The 27,549-nt window shown below is 43.7% G+C and overlaps 1 protein-coding gene across 1 annotated transcript; it reads left to right on the forward strand.

Moving 5' to 3' along the window:
• ARHGAP25 (Rho GTPase activating protein 25) lies at positions 1-27,038 on the forward strand. Its single transcript, XM_054997952.1, has 11 exons — positions 1-90; positions 7,692-7,891; positions 12,058-12,145; positions 13,887-14,006; positions 16,210-16,417; positions 19,461-19,593; positions 20,233-20,306; positions 21,693-21,814; positions 22,534-22,736; positions 24,071-24,639; positions 25,484-27,038. The coding sequence occupies exons 1-11, from the start codon at positions 30-32 to the stop codon at positions 25,689-25,691; spliced, it is 1,986 nt and encodes a 661-aa protein (XP_054853927.1). The 5' UTR covers positions 1-29; the 3' UTR covers positions 25,692-27,038.
• The last annotated feature ends 511 nt before the right edge of the window (positions 27,039-27,549 follow it).

A 27,549-nucleotide genomic window follows, 5' to 3' on the forward strand; every position in this document is an offset into this window, starting at 1 on the left:
TCAACTACGCAGACCTTCTTGCGGCCAGAATGTCTCTCAAGCTTCCTCGGAACTGGGATTTCAACCTGAAAATGGATATGTCTAAAATAGGTACTGTTGTCATTTCCCTCATATCCTCCTCAACCTCCCGTGTGTATTGAGGTCTACTTTGGTACTCAAAGTAATCTCTACGCAAAAGTGAAACAGCCCCTTCTGCCAGTAGGCAAATTTGTACTGCTGACACAAATTATGCATAGACAGTTTAGGCCCAGGTTCAGATGAGGTGTACATGTGAAAATAATTTCTGGTGGGCAGCCGTGTTGGTCTGTAGTAGAAGAACAAGATTTGGGTCTAATAGCACCTTAAAGACTGACTATATTTCCAGGGTATGAGCTTTTGAGAGTCAGAGCTCCCTGTTACTTGTTTTCATAAAAGTCCCTTCACCCATTAAAAATTACAGAACTTTTTTTTCTTAAAGGATTGGGAGGTAGTTGATTTTTAAAGGTAAGCTTTGTTTAAGTGGTGTGTTTTCTGTGTTCTGAATGGCTGCTCTAGCCGATTTATGGGTTGAATCTTGTCCCCCCCCCCATATCTTTTAATCTTTGAGTTCTCATGATTGGGGTGGGGGGACATACACCCCATGGCCCCATCTCTGACTATGTTAATCTTTTCCTGAAGAGCATCTTTGTCTCTGGCCAACCTATCAGATTTGAATGCCTCGACTACTAAGATTTTGCATGTGTTCCAATCCTAGCTTCATACTGAAGCACGGGAGATCATATTTGAGCAAAATAACTGTATGTGTATAGCTCTCTAATTTGGAGTGCAATGTTTAGGTATCCTGGCTGTAAGCTCTTTATTGGAGTTCCTGATCCTTTAGAATTTCTGCCTAGACCACAGACAAATCTGGTGCTTCCTCATGAGAGCTTGATCTGGTTAGTTTCTTACAGAGGCAGATTGGCCCTTACCAGGAAAATTCCCAGTGGGCCTATGGCATGGAAATCCACTGGCTGCTAGGAGAAAGCTGAGCCCATCTAGTGATACTGGCAGTTTCAGAGGCTGCTCAGACCCTGGTTTCTTATGCGTATGTGATTATTTTAGTTGATACGTCCTGGAGGGGGAGGGTGGCTTTCTTCTGCCTCTCAAGAATGCATAAAGTAATGTGACCAGAAACGTACCACGTTCCATATCTTGACCGGATGGGATATGGAGGCACGATGGAGTTAAGCTGCAAGATGCCATCTATGACAAGCTCTTGCTATCTTCTGCTATCGCTTGAATGAGTGTGTGTGTGTCAGGGTGGGGCAGGGGGGGGACCAGATGATCTTGCTAAACTGATGTCATAAAGACCTTTCTATCTTGCTGCTTCTGCCTGTAGGGTTCACATTAGTTTTTATTGGTAAAGTTCTTAAGATTTGTCAGTGGTTCTTTGGCCAATTAGTGTGTTTTCACACACAGGATGCAGCTAGCCAAGTTGCCTCTGGAAGTCAGACATGAAGGCAGCATACTTATTCTGTTCTTTTATCCCCAGCATCTGGGATTAACTTGGGTAGATTGAAATGTCCATTTTAAAAGTCATTGAATGATCTCTTGACTATTAGACACTGACTGGTCTTGTTACTGCCTTAGATGGAGAATACTTACTGCTTCAACGAGAACACTTTTAAGCCACTGTTACTTCATTTGATGTACAAATAGCAGAAACGTTTGGGATTTTGAGAACCTGAGGGCTGGTTCGAGCTTCTGTTTTGGAAATGCCGATGGGAAGTGATCAGTATATGGCTAGAAATCAGAAAGGGCACATTTTTTTATATGTATTTATATGTTGTGAGTCGGCTCTGAGCCTGCTTACAGGGACAGAGGACTATAAATAAATAAATAAATTAAATAATATATGGTAGTGGTTAGAATATGCAACTGGAATCTGGAGACTCAGATTTGAGTCCCTATTTTGCTGTTCTCTTAGCCCAGCCCTGCCACACAGCGTGGCTGCCATAAAGATAAAAGGAAGGAAGAGAGGACAGCGGAGTAAACGGTGGGGGGGGGGCACATTAGGGAGAAAAAGGTGATATAAATATCTGAGTAAACATTTTGCACATCACTTGCATCTCAGATTTGTATCTGAATACCTGAGCATATTTCAAATGTATCGATTGGCATACATTTCTCTTACTACTTTCTAGGGTTGCCAGCTCCAAGTTGGGAAATTCCTGGATATCTGGGGGGGTGAAACCTGGAGAAAGTGGGGTTTGGGGAGGGAAAGGACCTTGGCATGGCATTATTCCATAGAGTCCACCCCCCAAAGTAGCCATTTTCTCCAGGTGAACTGATTTCTGTGGCCTGGAGACCAGTTGTAATTCCGGGAGATCTCCAGCCACTACCTGGAGGCTGGCAACCCTACTACTTTCCCCTGTATATTAGTTCAGAAAAATAGGCAGATAAACATGCCTCAATGTGGGCCTGAAGCAAAACACACACATAATTGGACAGCTTCTTTGAGAGGTGGACTGTGCACTCTCAGCATTTCTCTTGGCCCATCCTGATAGGCTTGAGGCTTCATAAAGCAGGTCAGTTGGGCTTCCATTGTGCAACTTCTTAGCAAAAGTTCACAGGATTGTTATGGTCTTGTCTGTTGCCATAGATTTTGCAGGTCTGCCTTTGAAAGTAAAAGAGGAAATGGGTTGCCAAAGCAGAGAAAGATGAAAGGAGGAGTTATGTATATCATGTCATATCATAAGATAATGCTCTCTTCTCCCTGTTTCAGTAAAAACACAAAGTGGCTTAAAGAAAGATCAAAATAACATGGATTTAAACCAGTGATTCTTAACCTTTAGTACACTTCTGCACAAGATTGCCTCATTATTATTAAATACCCAAACCACAAGTTAAAAAATAGGGCAGAAAAACAGCACTTGAGAGAAGTCAACTTTACAAAGGTATGTTTATGATACATGCGTTTCGCTTATGGATTTCAGGTGTATGTTCAATAAAGAGCCTTGTGCATGGTGGCAGTCAGCCAACTCCTTAATGTTATGTTTAATTCCTCTTTGCTGTGTGCTTCTCTTTTAAGGACGGTGGGATCTGGGGTTTTCTCCCAAGAGCAGAGTAGGCTATATAAAACATCTCTACTCCGATAGCTATCAGAAGCTTTTGCGTGCATGCAGAAGAGGCTTCTGAAAATCTTGAATGCCCCCAAAGATTTTTAGATCACCCCACTTAAAAAGTACAGGATTAAACTAAGCCAAACGAAGGATATTGGCTGCCCTTCTTACTTCCTTCTGCAAATTCCTGATGGAGATCTGGATAGCAATTAAGCCAGACATCTCAGGTCCGAGGAAGGAGTTGGGTGTTCTCTTCCTTTCCCTGGGAGGAGCTGCAGAAGGGTTATTGATGGCCTCTAAGAGAAGGACGGGTACTTGTATTATGTAGGCCCATGGAATGGGCTTCCATCCCTCTCCTGCCAAATACTGTGCTTGGGAGGCCAGTGATCAGAGACCCATTTCTAAACCATCATTTGGCCTCCTTAGAACATCCAGTGCCACATTATATGTACACAGGAAACTGCTTTATAATGAGTCATCAGCCCATCTTGTTTTGTGCTGTCTATGTGGACCAGCATCAAAGCCTCATGCCAAGATCTTCCAAGAGTGGAAAACTGTGTTAACTAGAGAGGCCAGGGGCTGAACCTGGGGCATGCAGTATGTGTACTCTACTACTGAACTCAGCTTTCTTGTTCTTGTTACTTTCTTGAAAATGCTCCAGTATTCCCAGTTTCAGCACCCTGTGTTAAAGCTGTGAGAGCCATTGAAAAGGGCACTGAGCCTATCCAGCTGAGACAGATGGGTGAATATTTCTCAGTGTTTAATGCTTCATGCTATGAGAAGTCTGTGTTAGGCTTGATGTGAGTCAACCAGCTTGATTGCCTGGAACTGAGAGCTAAGCTACAAGTGATGCGTGACACAGGATGGACACTTGTCAGCTTCCCTCAAGTTTTGATGGGAAATGTAGGCATCCTGGTCTTGCCGCTTGGCTCTCCGACTTTTCAACTGTAACTTGTCCAACATTCCGCCAAGCTGCCTACATTTCCCATCAAAACTTGAGGGAAGCTGACAAGTGTCCAACCTGTGTCGGGCATCACTTGTAGTTTGGCTCTGATTTCCCACTCCCCTTCCTGCCGGCAGTTGCTGTTGGCATGGAGGCCTTCCCAACAAGCCTCCACTCCACTTGAGCTTGATAATGTTTGCATCGGCTTCATTTGACTAGGCTGATGTTAACAACTCTGTGGCTTGCTCTTCCTCTCCTAAACATGCAGCCAAGTCCAACTGTCCTAAGGAGCAAGTAGAGAAGGAGGCTTGGGTGGGTTCCTGTGCAAAACACTGACCCTTAGCTAAAGCACACAACTGCTAGAAACTCAGCGGGCAGCTTGTCTTGAGTTATGGATCATGGCGAAATCAGTAAGGAGCGCTTTCTGAATCATTTCGGCAAGGTGATGGTGCTCTGCTAGGAAGTTAGAGGACTCAGACTGGAGGGTGAATGAGAGGGGGCTTTGGGGGAACTGAAATCTGCAAGCTGGAGGTCAGTTATAACTCCAAGGAAAACTCCAAGCCACACCTCAAGGTGGGTAACACTATCCTCTTTAACCTCCAGTCCTAAACTAACCACCTGCCGAGGCAGAGGAGAGACTATAGGCGGCTAGCTACAGCACAGCCCCTCCAGCCTTCTCTGTGACAAGTCAGGCAGGCTCTTGATGAAAGCTGATTGCTCTAGAGATGAGCTAGTGGCAGGAGATTCAAACTGGGGACTTCCTGAATTGTAGCTCAGCCTCTCAAATCAGTTTCATTTCCACTTTAACATCCTGTTGCATCACTGTGGTGTCTGTCCCCCCTTACCCCCCCCCAAACATGTAAAGCAAAGAGCTAAACTGCCTAAATTAGCAATAGAAAATGTAGGGGTGGAGCTTCAACCTGAGCATATAGATAATATGGAGCCCTACTTTTGTTCCGGGCACTTTCTGCTAAAGAATTTTGCGTAGAAGGACTGGGGAAGGACTTTGGGTATAGAGGTAGGTGCTTGTAGATTACAGCCTGGGGAAGATTACATTGATAGAGAATTAAATGGATGCCATGTATAAGTTGGATGCTGCTAACAGAGTAAAGGCTGAAATTCTCTGTGCTCTGTAAAGCAGGAGTGACCTTCTTGATTGTGTTTAGGGTTACCAACCTCCAGGTGGGGTCTGGAGTTCTGGAATTAAAACTGATCTCCAGATCACAGGGATCAGTTCCCCTGGAGAAAATGGGTGCATTGGAGGATGGATTCGATGATATTATATCCTGCTGAGGTCCCTCACCAAACCTTACCCACTCCAGGCTCCAGCCACCAAATCTCCAGGAATTTCCCAGTCTGGAGTTGGCAACCCTAATCATTTTAAATGTTTGTGGCATGAAATGGCCCTGTAAGAGTAAGTTGCATGGTTAAAAATTACTATTGCCATGCCCTAAAAATTGCTTTTCTACCTTTAGTTATACACGTGCTGGTGTAAAAATATTAGAAATGAGCACAGCCTTGATTCAGCTCCAGGAAATGTTGGCAGGGCTACATTCTGCTCCACCCCACCTCACTAGATTTGATTACGAAATCTGGACTGGATTCCACGGCCCCTTCTGGACTTGCAGAAGGCAGGCTAACATGGCCAGAACTCGTTGGACTAAGTCTTTCAGGATGATACATGACATTGCCACCCCCTTAGGCCTCTGGCCATGCGTAGCAGAGTTCTGGTGCTCTGGGGAGCACCAAGGCTTGTACGACCATGCTACATCTTGTTTGTGCTTACCAGCTGTTTAACAAATGAAGTGTGAGGGAGGTAATGTTCACTTTTTTCCCTTTTATTTTTTTTGGACACTGTTTTGCAATATACGAGATAGCCATTTCAAGGAAGCTTTACGCTCTAGTAAACAATGTTGTTCTTTCACTACGAATCTCATCTAGTTCAGTGGTTGAGGTCTTTTACGGCTCAACAAATGTATTGTCACATTTGGGCCACATCTCTGGCACATCTGTGGCAAGTTCTGTTCACTGTCCAATCTCAGATTCTTTTTTTGCAGAAAAATTTGATCAGAGCGTAGTAAGTAAAGTGACCTAATTCAAAGCAAGACAGCTGTACAGATGAAAAGCATATGTGTCCTTGCCACTCTTGTGTGACAGGCTGCACCAGTCAAAATTCTTTGTGAAAAGTACAGGAGAGTCTGTGTAACAACTCTAGCCTTTGGTCCAAAGGAAAACAAGATCCCCAAGGTGAACTTCCCCTGATGTCTGTGGGCTAAGCTAGAAGTGATGAATTACTCTTGAACGGCAAGTGAACAGCCTCGCATGTATTCCTCCCTGTTCACTTGTGCTCCACTTGTGCTCCACTCGATGTGATCGAGCGGAGCGCAAGTGAACAGGGAGGAATACATGTGAGTCTGTTCACTTGCCATTCAAGTATAATTCGCCACTTCTAGCTTGGCCCTGTGATGCAATCTGAAACCCATCCGTAACCAATGCTGCATTTTGTCACTGAACCACCAGTGTGGTGTAGTGCTTGGTGCATCAGACTAGGTCTTGGAACACTGGGGTTCAAATTTCCATTCAGTATCCAAACAGGCAAACATCAATACAAAAGTAATTACAGGCTTGTGTAGTCTCAATTTACTTCTGGGCATGTAAGGGTATGTGCGTGGGAGGAGGGTGTTAATCCTTCAATCTCCACTTAATTTTGCTGTTCAAAACAGGGTTTCCCCCATTCACTATTAGTATTTTAGAATAATAGAATCATAGGGTTGGAAGGGATCTCTAGGGTCATCTAGTCCAACCCCCTGCACAATGCAAGAAATTCACAAATACCTCCCCCCTACACACATTTTAAAGGTGAAAGCCACGTAGTTTCTCCTTTTAAAGGCTAATAGCATGGTTTTGAATAGCAGAAACAAAATGGAAGTTAAACCCTTCTCCCTTCCCTGCACATCTCCAAGGCAAACTTGAGGCTGCACATGCCTGCAATGTGTGTTTCATGGACTGAAGTAGATGCGTGAACCTCTGCTGATGAAGTTCTCCAGGTATGGAATAAATATATAATATATTCTTGAAACTCTACGGAATGTGAATTGCAAAACATCCAGTACATCTTGTTCAGCTCCCATTCTTTTCAAAGATCTAGCTGGTGGATTGGTTTTGCTAATGTTCATGAGTGGAAATCAGCCCCTCGCCCTAAAAGTTATGGATCTTGCAAAGGTGCTTTGAAACAGCTTGGGCATTTTCAGTGGGCTGCACCAATCTGCCCTTCCTATTTTCTACAGCAGCTGTTTGCAAGCCATGGGTAATCCACACCCCTCGTGTTCCTCCACACACAATAGCACAATGCCCTTTGGGAGCTATTTTTTGTTTCTTTTCTCATTTTGTAAAGAACAATATCGCCTACACAGGAAAAAGGAAGTCCACTGACAAATAGTTGGTGTAGCTTCCTTTTTAAAAGCTGCTCGCCACAAGACGTGGGCCCAGCAGACAGACATCTCTTTAGTTGTCAACTTTTTGCTCGGTCTAGGATAGGATCACTGGATTTTCCTCTCTCAAAGGCAGATGCAGTTTCTGACTGGAGCCTTTTTGGATTTTTAGCTCCTCTGTTCCAGGAGCTTCATCTTCTGCATTTGCCCCTCAATCTGTTTCACTCCTCTCCTCAGTTCGCTCCCAGAGCATGATGGCTGTTGACCCCAAGGGCCCCTGCACCTGGCCCCATACTCTCAACTCTCTCGAGCGGCCTCTGAAAACTGGCTGGTTGAAGAAACAACGCTCCATCGTCAAGAACTGGCAGCAGAGGTTCTTCGTGCTGAAAGGGCAACATCTGTCTTACTACAAGGATGAAGACGATGGCAAACTCCAGGTATCTGCAAGGGGTAGGGCTTGGGTTACTTGTAGACACTAAGGGCTCTGAGGTCGCCTGTAATGGTTTTTGGTCCCAGCTGTTAAAGCCAACAAGTAAGTCCCCTATCAAGGCTCCTGCCAGGACCAGAGCTGTGTAAGCACCTTCAGACTGTTATTTTAAATCAAGGAAACTCTGTTTAGAGTTTCAGAACAAATTGTACAGAAAGGTTCCAGTCAGATACAAACTCAGAGTTCTGAATAATGTCACATAATTTACCCTGCTTCCATGATCCAGATGTTCAAACTTTTTGAATTTTTTTGGCAACAAGGTCTTTGGAGAGGGGTAAGGGAATGGAGACTACATCTATCACAAGTTGTCACACACTGAAGAGGTGCACGTCCATTCTACCCTTTCTTGGGCCCACATATATTGATTTTAGAAGCCCCAATAAAAATTTCCCCAAATAAAATAGTTGCTTTCTTTCAGTTTGAAGATCATCTCTTAGGATTATACTACTTTGACCCCCTGATGTTGTATCTAGGCTGCCTGAGTAAAACAGAAAAATATGCATCACTTGGGGAAGAGACCTGTGCCTGCTGCCCTAGAAACACTCCTCATTCAAGTACTTCTGGGCACCAGACCCAGGGCATAAAAACCAAGCGAGAACTGCTTTGCTTCATGCCCTGCTTAGGAACTTTCTGAAGACACCTTACCTGCCACGGTCAAAAACAGATTACTGGGCTAGATGGAATTACCTTTGGTCTCACAAGGCAACACTTGCATCTCCCTCCCCCCCCCCACTCCCCGATGTGTTGCTAGCGCGGAGTTAGACCCAAATATTCTCTTTAAAGGTCAGCATGCATTGGAGATGTCCTTGAGAGCCAGTGTGGTATGGTGGTTAGAGTGTCAGACTAGTATTTGGAAGACCCAAGTTTGAATCCCCACTCTACCGTGGAAACTCTCTGGGTAACTCTAGGCCAGTCACACACATTCTCAGTTGAACCTATCTCACTGGGGGGGTTGTGAAGATAAAATGGAGGAGATGATGTGAGCTGCTTTGGGTCCCCATTGAAGAGAAAAGCAAGGTATAAATGAAGTAAATAAATAGCCACACTTCCCAAATCCTCTTCAAGATGCTGCACTTGGCTTGCTGATTAGGGAAAAACTGGCCTGCCCTGCATGATCTAGTGTGAAAAAGTTTTATGCGCTATGGAGCTCACACTTCTGTTAAAGACACAAGAGCAGAATACTGCTGCCTGAAAACTTGACAATCCTACCCTGCACCAGCTTTCAGCTGCTTTACAAATCTGCTTTAAGTTCCTAGCTCTTAAGGGTACATGCCTCTCTCCTCCCACAGTTCCTTTCTCCCCATTTCACTTCTCACTTTCTCACCAGCTCCTCTAATGCCTGTCCTTATGTCTACTTTTATCTCCTTGAATCACACGAGCCTTTAAGACTTTTGCCATGTTATTCTCTGTGACAGAAACAGTCCCTCCCCCACCACATTTCCTCCCCCCAGTTCTGCCATCATGTGTAGATATTGCTGTGCCCACACTTTATCATGCTTGGTGTAGATGGGCCATTGGAAAGTATAGTGTCTCAGAATGGCCATAAAAGACTTGCAATTGGCCTCTTGTTACCCTTGTGGGCCAAGTCATATGAGTTTTCCTCATGACCAGCCTGACTCATGGCATCACGTTTTGGACAGACTATCTTCTCTGCAGGCATAAGGAGATGCAGTATCTGTTTTGTTCACAAGCCTCTCTTTTGACCAGGGCAGCTTCTGTATCTATAGTGATCTGACTCCACTACAAGCTTACATCAGCTTTATACCAGTTGTTTAAAATCTTTGTGGCTTCCTTCTAAGAAAGCTTGGGAGTTGTTTGAGTAGTCTCTGGATACTTAGAGCTCTCCTTCCCCAAAATGCAGGGTTTGGAGTGACTGTTTTAAACCAGTTCAAGATTGCCTTGTAGACCCACTATTTAACTGAATGAAGTGACTACAAACCCACCCTTTGCATTGTCTGTATACCATTATAACCTATAGCCATCCTTCAAAGCGGTGGGAATTCACGGCCACTTTTTCCCTTCAAGAGCCGTGATTCTCTCCTGCAGGAATCTGAAACATCTCAAGAGAAGTGAGGTTAAAACTGCTGGCTCGGTTCAGACATCATGTGGAACTATGGTTTAGTTAAACCAGCTATGGTTAGTGCAATCATCTGCACACCAGCCACTTCATTAACTATGGTTAGTTGGGTTCCTTCAAAATAGGATCTGAAACTATGATTTGAAGTTGGTAATTCAATGATGGATTTGTGTGATGTACAGATGTGGACATCTGTGGCTTGTAGCCTGGAGCTCACTTCACCACAGTACAAGCTTCGGAGGATACTAGCTGAGTCCTTGCTGGCAGGAAGCTGGGGCAAAGAGCAACCAACATTTCTTGAAATAAACACGGATTTGAATGATTACTTACAAGCCAAATTTTAGTTTAAAATACTTAAAATAAATAACAGCTTTGCATCACATCTGAACTGAGCCACTATGTGGAAGGTTTAGGTGTGTAGCTGTCTTGGTCTGCAGTAGAACAGCAGGATTTGAGTCCAGTGGCACCTTAGAGACCAACAAGATTTTCAGAGTGTAAGCTTTCGAGAGAACTCCCTTCTTCAGTAGCTGAAGTGCCACACAAAACAGATGCTGTACCTCTGAGCAATGGCCCCATTCCAAAACAAGTGGTCGCTTTGGTTGCTTGTGCAACTGGACCATCTCTGAAGCAGGCCTACCCCAGATTGTGTTGTTTCTAACACTTTTTTTCATCTGGAAAAATGGTTATTTCACTCCACTCGTTAAAACTTAGCCTAAATAGCTTAGTTTGGCCAGAGTTTGGGAGCTAATCAGAGTCAGCCAGTCAGTACTTGGATGAGATCACCAGGTAAGACTGGGGTTGCTACTCAGAGGAAGACAATGGCAAACCACCTCCACTCATCTCTCGCCTTGAACACATTCGAGGGACATTGTGCCCCCTACTTTTGATGAAGTTCAATTGACCCTTGCTGACTCAGTAAAGAGCCTAGAGGTTATACTGGAACCAATGCTGCTGCTAGAGAAGCATGTTAATGCAACCGCAAAAAATACCTTCTCCAAAATCAGTATAGCTCAAAAGATGCCCCCCCCTTCCTTGACATTACCAATCTGTCCACCTGGATCCATGCCTTGGCACCTTGAGGTTAGACTACTATAATGTATTTTACATAGGTTTCCCCTTGAAGTCAACTTGGAAACTCCAGTTGGAGCAGAACACGGCATCTCAGTTATTATCTGGAGCTAGGTGGACTATGCATATTACTCCCATTCTGCAGTCGTTCAACTGACTTCCCAACAGTTAGTGGGCTCAGTTCAAAGCTATTGGCTGTCATATACCAAGCCCTTCATGGCCTTGATCCCTCTTATCTATGGGACTGTCTCTCTCCTTATACTCCACCCGGGCAGATTCACTCGTCTGAACAGGGCCTTCTGCAAGTGCTACCCTGCAAACGGGCAAAATCAACATATGCCTATACTTGTGCATTTTCTGTTGTGGCCCCCCACTTTATGGAACAGCCTGTCTGATGAGGTTAGGAAAGCTCCCACTCTTCTAACTTTCCATAAACAAAACTAGAGTTTTTTACACAGGTATTAGGACTGTAGTCTAAGCGAACGGTGCAGAGAGATGCCAGTAAAGGGAGAGGGACTGTTGTTGGCTATACTACTATGTAACTACTGGGTAGTTTCCACATCATTTAATAAGTCATGTTAAATTGCTTGTGCTTTGTTCCAGCATTGTCTACAGCTCTGTGTCAGCTTCTGCTTGTATTCAATTTTCTGCAGTCCAAATCCTATTTTTTTAATTGTTTGATCATATTGTCCTGCACACTGTAATCTGCCTTGAGTCTCAGTGAGATAGGTGGACTGTAAATAATGCAAATAAATAAATATAACACCCCATAGTTGGAGCTGCCATGAGTTGGTTGCGACTCAACAGCACATTCTTCTTCATTAAAACCTAAACCAGGTAGGCAACGCTTACTTTGGAGCCTGATCACGGGCAATTCTCCTTTCTCCTAAAGGGGACACCTAGCTTGTTCAATAGGGAACGGGCCTGCATTTTAGTGGCCATTTCAAGATTGTCGCTGTCCTTGGTTGTAGGGTGTGATCCGTCTTCATGGCAGCACAATCAAGGAGGTTGCTGCCACCTCTGATGAAGGAGGGAAGTTTATCTTTGAAGTCATCCCAGGTGAGCCTGAATTAATTAATCATCACTTACACTTGCTTGGCTGTGCTCCAGACGTGTGTTAGTTTTACTGTCCCCCTTGAACAGTACTCAGTTTTTTGTCATCTTCGAGAACAATTCCTTGAATGAAATTCTGATTCTTCATTGAAAATGATGACAATGTTTAATGCAAATTTACTTATTAAAGCAGGAGGCAAGTGATTTTTAAAAATTTCTTAAGAGCGGGCAATGACTGTGGGGAATAGGTGGCCTTCCACTTTTCTGTATTTTAAAGTGCTTTTGAGCCAAGGAGGAGATTGGCAGTTAAAGTTACAAGAAAAATTACTAGTGGGCTGCTGTCTTAGTGGGCTGCTGTCTGCCAGGAACAACCCAACCTGCCAGCCATTTAAAATGTTACCAAATCTACATGAGAGCCAGTTTGGTGTAGTGGTTAAGAGCACAGGACTCTAATCTGGAGAACCGGGTTTGATTCTCCACTCCTCCACTTGAAGCCAGCTGGGTGACCTTGGGTCAGTCACAGCTCTTAGCTCTCTCAGCCTCACCCACCTCACAGGGTGTTTTGTTGTGGGGATAATGATAACATACTTTGTAAACCACTCTGAGTGGGTGTTAAATCATCCTGAAGGGCGGTATATAAATCAAATGTTGTTGTTGTTGTTGTTGTTATTGCTGGATGACAAGGAATTTGCATCAGATATTCAGTGGAGGTGTTGAGCCCCCCAGATAAACATGTGCCCTTTTGGCTCACAACTACAGCACTTCCTCCCCTGCACATTCTTTGTTTCCTCAAATTGCCCCATGGAGGCATTATTGGCTCCTTTTGAAAAATCCCATTCCCTAAGCGATTGCACATAAGAGTCTCTCTACATGAGACACCTTACATGGAAATGTTCATGTGTAGGGAAACTCAATGTTAGCCCCGAACGGCAGTTTAAAAAGACAGAGCCGGCAAAGATCACTCCTCAGAAAGTTTGTTAATTTCATCTTTGTCTCCCCAAAGGTTCTGTCACCTCCTCTGAAAAACTAGTTAGCCATGGGAAGGGGAGGACCTTGTGTTACCTACAGGGAGGTAAAAGGGAAAGAATTTTCATTTCTGAAATCTTATCCTCTGTAAAAGCCTTTTAAACAGCCTACCTTGCAGAGAGGATGTGAAAATTGATGGCAAAACCATTGAAAATAAAAAGGACACATTCTCATTAAATAGTGGCAAGTAGGTAGAAGAATGCTGCTTACTCTAAAAAATAAAAAGCAGTTGGATCTAAATAAATGTTAAATGGAAATGCAGTAACCAGTCCTGGGTATGGAAAAATGGCATTGCTATACTCTGCTGTGATTTGCTACCATACTTTACAAATGGAGAAGATTCAGAAAAAATGTATCACTTAATAGACAGAAAAATCAATACATAACCTTTTCTCCCTCTCCCTGTGAGCAATTTTGCTGCTATCATCATCATCATCATCATCATCAGTTGAGAGCCAGTTTGGTGTAGTGGTTAAGAGCACAGGACTCTAATCTGGAGAGCCGGGTTTGATTCCCCACTCCTCCACTTGAAGCCAGCTGGGTGACCTTGGGCTAGTCATGGCTCTCTCAGCCCCACCCACCTCACAGGGGGTTTTGTTGTGGGGATAATAATGGCATACTTTGTAAACCACTCTGAGTGGGCATTAAGTTGTCCTGAAGGAGAGTATATAAATTGAATGTTGTTGTTGTTATCATCATCCTCATCCTCACCCTCCTGCAGAGATCTCTAGAGACCAGAATCGAACAGGACAAGACTCTTATCTACTGATGGCCAGTTCTCAGTCTGAGATGGAAGACTGGGTGAAATCACTCCGAAGGGTGGCAGGATCCCCATTAGGAGGTAAGAAGAGTGACAACACTTTAAGAGAAGCAGTTAGAGAGAAGGGACTGTAGTTTGGTCTGGGCCTGGGGCTCCGCTGGACACCAGGTCTTCCTGTTTCTGGCACTGGCACTGAAACCAGGAAGGGCTGGACTCCAATTTGAAGGCATCAATGGCCTACTAGCCATGGTGAGTAAAGGGAACCTCCTTAATCACAACATTCAAACACAAGCAACGTTTGAAAAAAAAAACTATCCGTAAAAGAGAAGCAGGACATTGAAAAGCTGAAAAGGTAAAACCTGTAATTTAAACAATTGATAAAAAGATGTGCTTTAGCCTGGCATCTGAAAGAAAGTAAAGTGGCACCAGGTGAGACTCACGGGGGAGGAAGTTCCAAAGGTTAGGAGGTTCCAAAGGTTAGGTACCACCCCAGAAAACACCCTGTCCCTTGTCACCACCCACTTCACTTTTGAAGGCAAGGGCACAGAGAGCAGGGCTTGAGAGGCAGGTCTTATCTGGTGGCTATTGCCTGTCCCTTACCTTGTAGCTTTTTATTTGTGTGTGCTGTTGGTATAACACCTTTCCAACACAGTGACTCCAGGACAGAATATAAAGCAAAACTCAAGATTTTACAGTAGAAGAATGTGGTCTTGGCAATAAGGGGTTCTAGTAGCTAATACAAGAGGGCCTTGATATGATGATGCACGTGGTTACCGCAGGCAGATGGCTGGGCAGCCTCAGACCATTTTATGAAGAGTCCATTCAGAGAGGATCATCCAGCCACATCTGTAGCCTTGACAAATGGGCAGGCTTCAGACTCCAGGTTTTATAATAAGCAGTGAGTAATTCTAGGCACTGTAGTGTTTTTTTACAGAGGCTCTGGTCTCCTGGTTTGTTCTTGGCAGAGCACATTAATGCTGCCAAATGCTTTACACAGCTGTGTGATGTAGGTTAAAATTTTTCAAAACTCTGCAATGATTTTCATGACAGAAGGCTTGGTGTGGTCCCAGGCTGGAACCACATTGATATGAGGTAACATTTTGAAAAATGGTATCTTGACCTATTATTTGTTTGGCTCTGAGAGAAAGGCAGACATAACATGGAGAGGGAAGCTAGTATTAATAAAGGAAGTTGTATATTAAAGCAATTGGGAGAAAAAAAGAAACCATTTACTATGTACAATGACAGGTTTATGATGATTCCTTGAAAGCCAAAGAGCTCTCTGTAAATGCATTGAAAATCCTCCCAGCCACCACCAGCACAGAAAAACAAAAACCCCTTAATAGACCTCAGAACAGCAGGCACTGACTGGCCCCTCCAAGACTCCAGAAAGGAAGGGAGCACAAATATTATACGGGTTCAGAAAGGAAAGAGATGCTGAGATCTCCCCCAGGATCTGGAGAAGCTGTTTAAAAAATCCACTGTAGAACATTCAGGGATTCTTCTTCAATGTTTCTGGAGCTGGTTGGAACTTGTGGTTTCTCTGCTGTCGTCTTACTTACTGGGCGTTGGATGAAGGGCTGCGTGCTAAATTTCTGCTGTCCAGCTCTGGGGATGCTTTTTTGCTGGGAGGTCAGGAAGACAAAGCCTGTTTTCCAAAGGAAAGGTACTGCCACTGCTTACATATTACAAATTACAGGCACAGTGTAAATTGCTCAGCGTGAGTTTCATTTTGTCTGATAGTCCCGTAACTGTTTGTCCCTGAGCCTTTAATATTCAGTACCTCTCTAGACAAATGATGGAAGCAAAATCCATCAAAAGATCTTGCAGTACCAAGCTACAGTAACTTACTTGCCAAGCAAAGAGAGTCATTTTAAAATGTTTTCTCTTGAAAGCAGTGGCATACGGTAGATTTTACACTGTAATCTAGTGGCCAAGAATCTGATCAGGGAAGTCTGAGTCAATTTTCCCTTCATCATGATCTTAGGTGGCCTTTAAGTAAACTGTTCTCTCTCTTTTGGCATCAAACCCCCATCTGCAACATAGGGACAATAATACCTTTCAGTGTGGTTGTAAAGATATCTGGGAGTGTACACAAAGCACTTTGAACACTCTCAATCCCTGTATATTCGCCAAGTGTTTCATTACTAGAATTAGTCTTTGTTTACCAATTGAATGTAAGTTTAGCTGAGCTTATAGGTTAGTTCTGAATTCTGTCCATCTTGAGGCACTCTGAGAAACCCCTTTCCTTTCTTTTCATCATTTCTTCTTCCTTTTTTCCCAGTGGTTTTTGGCCAACAGCTGGTGGAGACCATGGTATACGAGCAGAGGTTTGGGCAGCATCAGGTTCCCATTTTGGTTGAGAAATGCACAGAGTTTATAAGGAAGCATGGTCTAAACGAAGAGGGCATCTTCCGACTTCCTGGCCAAGACAACCTGGTGAAACGACTGAGGGATATGTTTGACGCTGGAGAGAGGCCATCATTTGACCGGTAGGCCTTGTATTTATTTCTTAAGTGTACCTGAGGCTGCAGGTTAGAACAGATGAACTATGGGACTAGCTTGCTATATGGCTCCTCCTTGTGGCAGATAATTTGTTGAAATCCTTTAGCTCGTGTACCAGAGGAAACACGAACTTCAGCTGTCTTTTGTTTTATGAAACTCCATAATGAAGTGAAGCCAGAGGCATGGCCATCAAGCCGGATGAGCAGCTGAAGCCAGGAAGACTAAGGAGGAACATAGACCACCTAACCCTGGCATAACTCACCTCACCAATGAATACCCTCCCCAGGCAGATCACTGAAGTAATAACATAATTTTCATTTGAGTACCAAGTTCTACCTCTATTTCAAGGCTTTTAAAGACTGAACGGTGTCTACTGTTTTGATTGGATTTCTGTCTATGATCAAATTTTATTTTACTGCTTCTGGGAGCTTCTGCTATAGTTTATTTCTTTCTAGGGCTGTTTTTTTTAAAAAAAATCCTTCATCTTATTGTACGTTTTTTGCAAACTTAAGCAGGAAAGCATCCTATAATTTTTTTTAATAAATAAAAAGACGTAGTCTGACCATTTCAAAGAAGTCAGACCTACCCATTTTGGAGAATGATTTATGATTTATGGATTATCTAAATTTCATCCAAAACCAAAAAAAAAAAAGGACTGCAGGATTCTATTAGCCAGGACCAGGCCAAATTTTGGCTTTTCAAGATGAAATCCCCCAAACCACTTCTTACTGCTAAGAAGATTTTGCCCTTTTTTCATACCAGTTCACAGCCATGGTTCCATGAACTACAGTTTCTTTAGCTATGCCATGATATCAAAAAAGGCAAATGAAGCTAAAACCCTTTCCACACCAGTTAATTTCGCTGGATCATTCTCCAAACTGCATCGATTTATTTGCAACTTCCACACACTATTTTGTGCTATTAATAGTGGATCTGGGGTGTTTTGCATTTTCCCCCAGGTTTTCCGGAAGCACTTTCCCCCCACCTTTTTTAAAAGCTGTTTTCCAGTCAGTGTCTTCCCTCGAGCATAATCTTGATGCTGGCTTTTAGTGTTCAGCCCTCTTCTGTTTACTTCTCTGTGACTGGCCACTCTCATCTATCTAGCTACTCCCTCTTACCTCATTTACATCCCTCCCCTCTTCCCTCTCCCCCCTCCTCTTTTCTCTTTTTATTTCTTTTTCTAAATCCAGCATTGGATTAATGCACCAGTGGTTTGCAAGCATGCAGGAGGTGCAGCATTCCCCATCGCTTTCATTTTTCCCTGGTTGTAGGGAAAATATTGTAAAGATATTTTAATATTGTAAAGAACAAACCCTGAATCAGCCAAACAGATAAACAAAGAAGGGGCCAAGAGGGACCCTTTCAGTGTTCCAGCAATGCATCGATTTAGCATGTGCAAAAAGAAAACAAAAATTAAAGGACCAGCAATGTGGCATCACCAATGACACCATTGGTGATGATGATTGACAGCACCAGCATTCTTCAGTTCTGATTTATTTGCATATGGAGCAGAATAAATAAAGCGATACCACACCTCATTACATGGAATAGGTGCAGAGGGAACGTGGCCATGCTGATTGCATTGGTTTTGGCTTGACTTCTTGAAAAATGAGGAGTAAGTCTGGAATGCAAAAGGGGCTTGAGATGGATAGTTTTAGCTGGATAGTCTTGTTAGTCGGTAGTAGTAGGACAAAATTCAAGTCAGGTAGCACCTTAAAACCCAATATTTTTTTCCAGGTATATGCCTTCATGAGTTGAAGCTCCCTTTGTCAGATACAAATGAGCATGAAGATTCATCAGCCTTTAAAATCCAGGTCAGAAGGCTAGAAGGGTGTTGCAAAGAAAGGCCAGCTGGAGTCCTGATGCAGAGGTACAATGCATAACATAACCAGCTTGATTAGGGCTAGGAGATAAGCATAGATGTGGGAAATGCAGAAAATTAGCATCTGTAATGTAATCCTATATCACTATTCAACCTCGGGGAGGGGGGCGGGAGGCGAGCTCTACTGTCCTGAACTTGTGGATGAATTCTAGTTCAACAGCGTCACATTGTAATCTCCCATTGAAGCTTCTCTGTTGAAGAACTGTCACTCTTAGGTCAATAGTGGAAAAGTTTTCCCACTGGTTTCTGCAAGTTGTGTTTTTTAATGTAAGGCTATAATATTCTCTTTCAAAGAAGTCTAAAGGGGCATTACAATGTGACATTGCTGAACTAGAATTCATTAACGAGTTGACTATAGATCCACATACAACCCCCTACCCCAAGAACATAGGATTCTTATCCCATTACAGATGCTATCCCATTATAAATGCTAATTTTCTGCATATCTGCATATCTACTAGCTCTAATCAAGCAGATTATGTTTTGCATTGTACCTCTACCCCCTGAGTCCAAATGACCTTCCTTTACATCACCCGTCCCACCTTCTGACCTGGATTATAAAGGCTAATGAATCTTCATTCTCATTTGTATCTGATGAAGTGAGCTTTAGCTCACAAAAGCTTATACCCTGGAAGATGTTGTTCTTCAGGGTGCTACTGGACTTGAATTTTATTCTAAAGCTAAGACACTGTGTGCTGGTATCATGAGTAATTCTAGCTAAGCAGGAAGGTGAAGATAAACAAAGCCTATTGAAGACTATACATCCTGGATAGGTAATTCATTTAATTTCTTTGGGCAGCAGTCCTCAAAGGATTGCTAAAAGGTTTCATACCTTTTCAAAGGGTTTGCAAAATCCACCCCTCCACACTCGTTCAGCCCAGCCCTATTTAAAATTGATCAGTTTAAAGGTAATGGGGGGGAGTTATATAGATGTCTGCTGATATTTAGGTAATCCTATTTACATATTTTAGCCTATTTTTTGGAATTTCCTTGAAACAAAATCTCATGGTTTCTACCTGTCACCATTTCCCAGCTCTAAACTGATTTAATCACAGGGAAGATGGCTCTGCTTCCTGGTGCCATTTTGACTCCCCTCCCCCTTAACTCATGTCGATGTTTTATGAGCCTAACACTTCCTTGTCTTGCAGAGAGACAGATGTACACACCGTGGCATCCTTGTTTAAACTCTACCTGAGAGAACTTCCTGAGCCAGTCATACCATGGGCCCAGTATGAGGACTTCCTCTTGTGTGGCCAGCTTTTGAGTGCTGATGAGACAAAGGTATTAAATAATGCCTCCTTGGTCCTAGCAGGAGGACCAGCTTGGGGGTGGAGTTTCTAAAAATAGTTTCATATTATTCTTAATTTATAAATCCTTCATTCTCCCCTCAGAAAAACCTTGGAACCAAGGCCACTAACAATACAAGCAATATATCAATTTAAAACAATTAAAATAGCCAGCAATAAGAAAAACATGTCAGCTCTAGATTTTGCAGGTTAGAGTTGAAAATCATAACAGCGCCATCCGTAGCATGTTTGGCTATGCTCCATAACTTTCTAGGCATCCCTAAATTCTACCTGTGACCTGCTGGTTTCTGTTCTTTTAGTGCTGGACCTCACAACGACACAAAGTGTGCCCAGGCCGTTTCGGAAACTTTGGAGTTGGAGGCTTACTTGAGACTTGAATTGGGTCTGACAACTTTAGCAGAAGCTTGAGCCAACACTGTATGGTGCCATGCTCCTCCAACCCTGCCACAGTGTTAAATGTGTCATTTTTGTTCTCTTCACTCTCTTTTTTGTAATAGGTGCATGCTCCATTTGATAAAAACAGCAGCAGCATCTATGGTTCAAATAATGCCGGTGTTTTATGCTAGCCGCAGTTGCTTGTGTCTGCTAAAAAAACACTTTTATATTCTTCCAGGGGCGTCAGCAGCTAATGAAGCAGTTGCCTCTGTTACCCCAAGACAATTACAACCTTCTCAGTTACATTTGTCGGTAGGTTCTCTACTCTTCCTTGATGCTTTTGTAGCTCAGTATTTTAAACTGGTGAAAGTAGAAGTGGCTACATATAAAAGGAACTTCCGATCAGAGGATATGTTTTAGGTCACCAGTATAACATAAGGTTCAGTTTCAATCCTGAGTTCCTGCCCTTGGGTTCTGCAGGTGGAAGTCTTAATCTCCCTTTCATGCCAGGTCTCTGAAGAAGCCACAAGCAGGAAGACTTGATAAATAGAGCAGGTTTCCAGATTTCCAATGGTCTGGGCATGAATGCATCAAGAGGTGCCAGCCAGACTTTCTAGGCAGCAACAAGCCAAGTAGGGAGAGTCAGTTACCCAAGTGTGCCAGCAAAAGAAAAGAGCCTGTCTTTTTCTGCCCTCTACCTGTTCTTCCAGGTGATGTTTAATTAAGAACTGCTAAGGCTCATGCCTACCTGGGAATGACAGTCTCAGACTAGGAAACCCTTCCTCCAGTGCATGGCTGCTGGTTGCCCGGACTGGTTTTTCAGAAGCCAACAATGCCTGTTGTTGTTTTTTCTCTCTTGCATGTATCAACTCCTCAGTGAAGGCAGGTTAAGGACTTCATAGCTGCTTCTGAGAGCACCTTTGCAAGTAATTGCATGATACACTGTAAGAAATGAAAGAATCAAATCACTCTTTTCTTTCATGCATGCACCTCATGTAAGTGTAGCTAGAGAGAAAGAGAAGGTGTACTTCTTACTTATTATGGGCTAGGTTTTGTTACTACTGAGAGTGAGCTTCTATCAATGCGGCTTCCCTGATGGATGGAAGTTGAAGAATTCTACATACCTTGGGGGATGTATCTGCTCCCTCAATACTTACATGAGATGAATAGCAGCTGCTCGAAGTTTTAAAACTCTGCTCCCCAACATGCAAATTTACTGACATTAATGAGCAGTGGGATCCTGCAGAAGTGTGTTTTGGAGGAGTCTGAATTGCATTGATTAGTGCCTCTGTGTGTTTGTGTGAATGCATGCCAGACTCATATGTAGTTCTTAGAGTATTGGATTAGGATCTGGGACAGTCAGATTTGAATCCCCATTCTACCAAGGATGCTTGCTGGATGACCTTGACTAGCCTGTCTTTCCCAGACTAACCTACCCTGCAAGTTTGTTGTGAGGATAAAATGAAAGAGCAAGCCATTTTAGATTCCCACTGGGGAGAAAGGTGGGATATAAGTGAAGAAAACAAATAAATACAAGACCTCAAACATGTGGAGGCTGGAGCACAACTGTGCTCTCAAGCCCACCCCTCCATTCCCCCTTCCCCAGGTTCAAATTAAAGGTCTGCATAGGTCTAGAACAGAAAGTTTGGAAATGGCTGCCATCCATCATTTCCCTGTTTTACCACTGGATTCTGGCAGGTTCCTGTATGAAATCCAGCAGAACGCCAGTACCAACAAGATGAGCGTGGAGAATCTGGCAACAGTGTTTGGCGTGAACCTCATCCGACCAAAAATGGAGGATCCTGCAACTATTATGAGAGGTGTGACGGGGTACTGCTGTTTAAACCATTCATCTTATGCCATTTTTATTTAAACAAGTGCCTTTTAGGCAAAAAGGCACATTCCATTTGAAAAGTTACCGTATCTCAGAGTCTGATCTTCTTCATGAAGTTGTTGTGCTGATACCAGGGGTCATTTCATAGAAAAAGAGCTGGAGGAACTCATTAGCATAACTTGTTAGCATCACTCATTAGCATATGCCACGCTCCTTGACATCACCAGAAGTGTGTCATTAGCATATATGCACATGCCACAGTCCCTGACATCACATATCCTGGCTGTTTTGGACCCAATCCTGACCATCCAGGGCCGAAATTGGGCCCAAAATGGCAAAAAAGGGGCTGAAAATGGCCAAAAAGGGGCCCCAAATGGTCAGGATCAGGCTGCTGCTGAGCAGGAGAGTGATCCACTACCCATCAGAGGCCCAATTCGGGCCGTTTCAGCCCCGATCCAGGCAGAAACAGGCTCAAAATGGCCAAGAGTCAGGTGGGTGGGGCCACCTGACATGTGACCTCTTTGGGGAACTGCTGAAACTGTGTTCCGGCACGTTCCCCCTCAAAATGAGCCATGGCTGATACAAAGAACAACTCAATAGAAATTGGAAATAAATTATGTATGTTATAAAATATTTAATATTATACCAAGGATCTGGTGTGTTCACAGCTTGCTTTCTTGTTGTTTTCCCTCTTTTTCACTGCAGGCACTCACCATATCCAGAAAGCGATGACTGTGATGATCAGTGAGCACACCACACTATTTCCTGTGTCCAAAGATGTGCCTCCTTCTCCTCCTCTCCAGAAGGGCGATTCCAAGAAGACCCCAGTACCCCGCAGTTCAGTTGGCTGGGGGGCTGTGGAAAGACCACTGCCATCCAGAAAAGAGAACAGAACCCAGTGTCAAACAGTGAGTGGATTACAGTTGGTTCCCTAATCTCTCCTATTGGTAGCTGAAGTTGCTCAGTGTGCGAGAGAGAGACATGCACATTTTATGCATTCAGGGATTACTAGTAGCATATCAATCCTTGATGGATCTTAACGTAGTGCATATTATGTTCCTTTGCACACTCTGTCTCCGTAACAACACTGTGAGGAGTACTGGGCCAAAAGAGAGTACCTGGCCCATTTTAGTGGCGCAGCGAGCTTCATTATGACTAACTTGGTATCTGAATCCTGGTGTCCCCAATGCAAAATCAGCACTCTGTCTACCCTAGAAATTCAGGGCAGTTACACACAGGAACTACCAGTATCACCCAATTTATCTGATTCCTCCTGTTAGATGTTAACAAGGTTGGTGTTGGATTAGGGATTCCAGCTCCAAGTTGGGAAATTCCTGGAGATCTAGGGGGTGAAACCTGGAGAAAGTGGGGTTTGGGGACAGAAAGGAACTTGGCATGGCATAATTCCATAGAGTCCACCCCCTAAAGTAGCCATTTTCTCCATTTTCTTTCTGTGCCCTGGAGACAAGTTGAAATTCTGGGAGATCTCCAGCCCATACCTGGAGGCTGGCAACCCTATGTTGGATGCAGCAATTAAGGAGTTACCCATGCGTACCTGAAATGAATAGAATTCTGTGCACATCTCTAAAACCATGATAATGGTATGGATAATTACTATAATATTTGTTTATAACCACCACCACCACTACAACATTCGATTTATATACTGCCCTTCAGGACAACTTAATGCCCATTCAGAGCGGTTTACAAAATATGTTATTATTATCCCTACAACAATCACCCTGTGAGGTGGGTGAAACTGAGAGAGCTCTGGAGGAGCTGTGATTGACCCAAGCTCACCCAGCTGGCTTCAAGCAGAGGAGTGGGGAATCAAACCCTGCTCTCCAGATTAGAGTCCCACATTCTTAACCACTACACCAAACTGGCTCTCAGTAGATGGGGCATCTGATTTTAGCTTCTAAAGAGAGGTGCTGGCAAGGAGAGCTAAGCCCTCTCCACCCAAATTCCCTGAATTTGGTCACTTCAGGCACTTTTTTCCTCCCAGCCTGGCTCACTACCAGTGTTGGCAACAAGCTGGGGACCTGAGGAAAGGAGCACAAGTGACACAGGGCACCGAGGGTGACAGGCAGAGAGTTCAGCTCCTCTCAATTTTTTTACCTTTTGATGGTAAAATGAGGCCTCCATCCACACACTGCATGTCAACATGACCAGCAAACACCTCTACTTTGACCCTAATTCGGTTTAGAGAAGGAACTTTAATTTCTTTGCTCTTGGTTTTCAGAATGATGATCTAGAAGCTTCTGCCTTCAAATTAGATTGTAGTTCAGATCCATCAACAGAAGATAATGGGGACCTGAAGCCTAAAGACCTTCTTGGAAAGTGCACGACAGAGTCTAGGAAAAGAACTCAGACCCTTCCAAACAGGAAGTATTTTGTGAATATTCCTTCCAACAGAGCGAAGCAAGGCGAAATTTTCAGTGGTGATTTTTGGTCACCTTCAGTGGTCCAGCCCAGTCCCATTTCTTCTACAGGGGGTCACAAACGGACTTTGTCAGAGGGGCTTTCTAAGTTGTTCAACCTTCCACAGATCTCAAACTCTGACAACTCCTGTAGTTCCCTAGGGGCAACTGGGACACAGACTCATAATGAGCACTCTTTGGCTGTAGCTGCTGATACTTCACAAAAGGATCTCATAACTGGACCTGGGCAAAATGGGGACAAAGTTCTAAATCCCAGTCCTGGAGGTGAGAGCTCCCCTCCTGAGGACCTGGAGTCTCTGAGGAAAATGATTGTGGAGCTGAAACGGGAGATGGAGGTACAGAAAAAGGATTACGAGGAACAAATTAACAGGTAACAGAAACTCCTCAGCTGATCTTATTTCTTTCTGTAGTTATTACAGCCAAGTCTATTCAACCCCATGCATGAAAAACAATCCAAATTCCGTTCAAAAAATGTTTTGCAGAACAGCTACATGTATCTCAATTGTCTTATTTTTCCATGAAGTTATTCTTCTGTCTCCAGAATTTATGGCAAGGATCATGTAGTATCGGGGCAACATTAAGGACAACTGCAGTAGGAGGAAGCAGTGGGTAGGGATACATGAATTGAAGCCATGATGTTGAGGGTAGCCCTGCTGGTATGGAAGATGGCCTTTTTGCATGTGAGCCTGCCTGCATGCTTGGGCCATCTAAGTGCTGCTCCCTGCAAAAACTGCACAGGTGGGCACTAGGAATAGGGCTTTTCTTTTGGCACCGTGGTCTTGGAATTCCCTTCTCAGGGAGCAGTCCATCTGCCCATTCCCTCCTCTGCTGCTGTTTGTGTTTCTGAGACTCTTGCAGATAGCTTTTCCCCCCTCTTGGTTTTCTGTTTTTAATTCTGTTTTACGATTTATGCTTTGCATTATATTTACGTGCCATTGATTTAAATCTTGGCCACCTCAGGTGCCTTGTGGAGTAAAAAGGCTGGGGTAGAGGACTTTTAAAATATATTTTTTTTCTTTACTTGGGAAAGCAGTTGTTCTTAACGGTGCCCAAAATCTGCTGCGTGTTGCAGCAATTTCTCCTTGCTTTGTGGTAGATCTATTTCTGATTGCAGAACTTCTAATCTGGATGAGAGGAGAAAGTCTTGGGTGCTTCTCCTTCAGTCGGTGACTTTCCTTGATGTCTTCTCAGATCTGACTTCGTTTCTCTTGCAGCCTGGAGAAGGAAAACTATGAGGTCTGGGCCAAAGTGGTGAGGCTAAACCAGGAGATTGAAAAAGAAAAGAGTAAATTTGCAGATCTGGAACGTAAGCTTCAGAATATTGAACATTCTCGAGATGATATTGAGGACAAGAACAAACTTCTAGAACAGGAGCTTCTGGACTCCATGAAATCCAGGAACCAGCTTGGGGCAAATAAATGAATGGGGAAAGGAACATCTCTTTGCATGCAAAACACAATGTTCTGTGCAAGGGAAGGACATGTAGTCAAGTACAAATGCATGGTGGCGGCTCTTTCCTTGAAGAATCATCTGACTAGGTCTTCTGGAAGGCCTAGAGGATACTGCAAAGTATTTTTGTGGCCAGAACACACGATCTTTGAGAACTGCAGGGCTCTACAAAAGGTGATTTTGCAATAGCCCAGCTACACAGGGCAATTTCCTTTCTGGCCCTCATTGATTAAAAGTAGGTATGAACCCAGACATGTAAGAAACTGTATACCAGCGTTCTTCTTTCTTCCGTATGGTATTTAATTTTTGTGTGTGCATTGTTCAACCTTTCTTTAGACCTCAATGGACTCGTTGGTCATTTCTTGGGATCAATTACCTAGAAAGGGGGGCAGGCAGCATAAGGCAGAGGGCTGGTCCAGAGGCTCTGCAATTTCCAAGAGAAAAGTGGAGGCTGAGGGGACAAGGCACTTCTTTCAGTGACTCCTAACTTTGTGCATGCATTTGGGGGGGGGGTAAAATCTGTGATCTAGACCCCCCCCCCTCCATTCTATCAGATCGCTGGTCTTGGCTGTTAGGGCAGTGAATGCTGTTCTTTATTTTTTGTCCAGGCCCATCTGTGATATCTTCTTTATGAAATTAGATGAGGGGCCTGACTGGTGCTTACACATAATTAAGCATGGAGGAAATGGCTTGAGAGGGCATTTTGTTGGATCTAGTCCATCTCCCCCCCCCCCGCTCTTTCCTTGGGGGAAATTGCAACTGAAGTGATTGGCAGTACAATATTAAGCAGAGTTAGATCCTTCTAAAGCAATGGGCTTAGAAGGGCATAACTCTGTTTAGGTTTGGGCTCTGAGTCTGTTATTTTGGGATCCTTCCTCTGGCTACATTTTGGTCTAGCCGCATGATACATACCCCATGGAGAAGTTGTGCCCTAAAATCAGAGCAGGGTCATGGAGAAAGATGCCTGAGCTATTCTTCAACGGGTGGGATACAACCTCTTTGGCATTTGACTTGGAGAGATAGGAAAAATGTATTTTTTAGCCACTATGTTGATGGTTTTCTAAAAAAAACAATAAATCTCCCAGAATCACATGAATCATAAGACAGCAAAAGGTTCACTTCATCAAGAGTGGGCAAAAAAGGCTCCTCGAGGACATCCGCCTCTTCTCCATCTCGTCAGGATTCATCTTCACTTGTTTCTCCCTTAGCCGCTTGACCGCAGCATCTAGACACCTGCCCAGGACAGAGCAGCATCCAGATATTAAACCACATGGAAGACAACAGAGATCTCTGTCAGGGCACTGCAGGACAACTTCCAAGAAGCAGGTCTCTCTCTCTCTCTCTCTCTCTCTCTCTCAACCACTATTTGCATATTTGGATTTGAAGGACCTAAATCACTGGAGAGCTAATCTTCATTAAAAAAAAAAAGTCTCCAAATATTCCAGCAGAATGGAACGTTCGACAGTATCAAAATTTACCTGCAAGCAACACCAGAAAGGATAAGTTGTTGCCATCTACTGGAAAATGGAGATCATACACCAGAGCTGCCAGATTTGTTTCCATCCTCTAGGTGGGGCATAAACCAGACTGAAAAGAGTCAAGGGCAGATGTGTTGTCCAGGAAACCCTGGAGTTGCTCAGACACACCACCTGCCTGATCATTATCCCTAGGAAGAGCAAACTGGAGACTGATTTCTTTATCAAAGGACTGCTTTTTCAGGTGCGGTTGAATTGCAGCCTCCTTTAATGTCCTTGGAAAAATTCCTTCTAAGAAAGTAGCATATTTCTTAAAAAATTTCACCTTGCTTCTACTAAATTTTATCAGCCAAGGA

Source organism: Eublepharis macularius, chromosome 14 (assembly GCF_028583425.1).
Source record: "Eublepharis macularius isolate TG4126 chromosome 14, MPM_Emac_v1.0, whole genome shotgun sequence".
Taxonomy (NCBI): domain Eukaryota; kingdom Metazoa; phylum Chordata; class Lepidosauria; order Squamata; family Eublepharidae; genus Eublepharis; species Eublepharis macularius.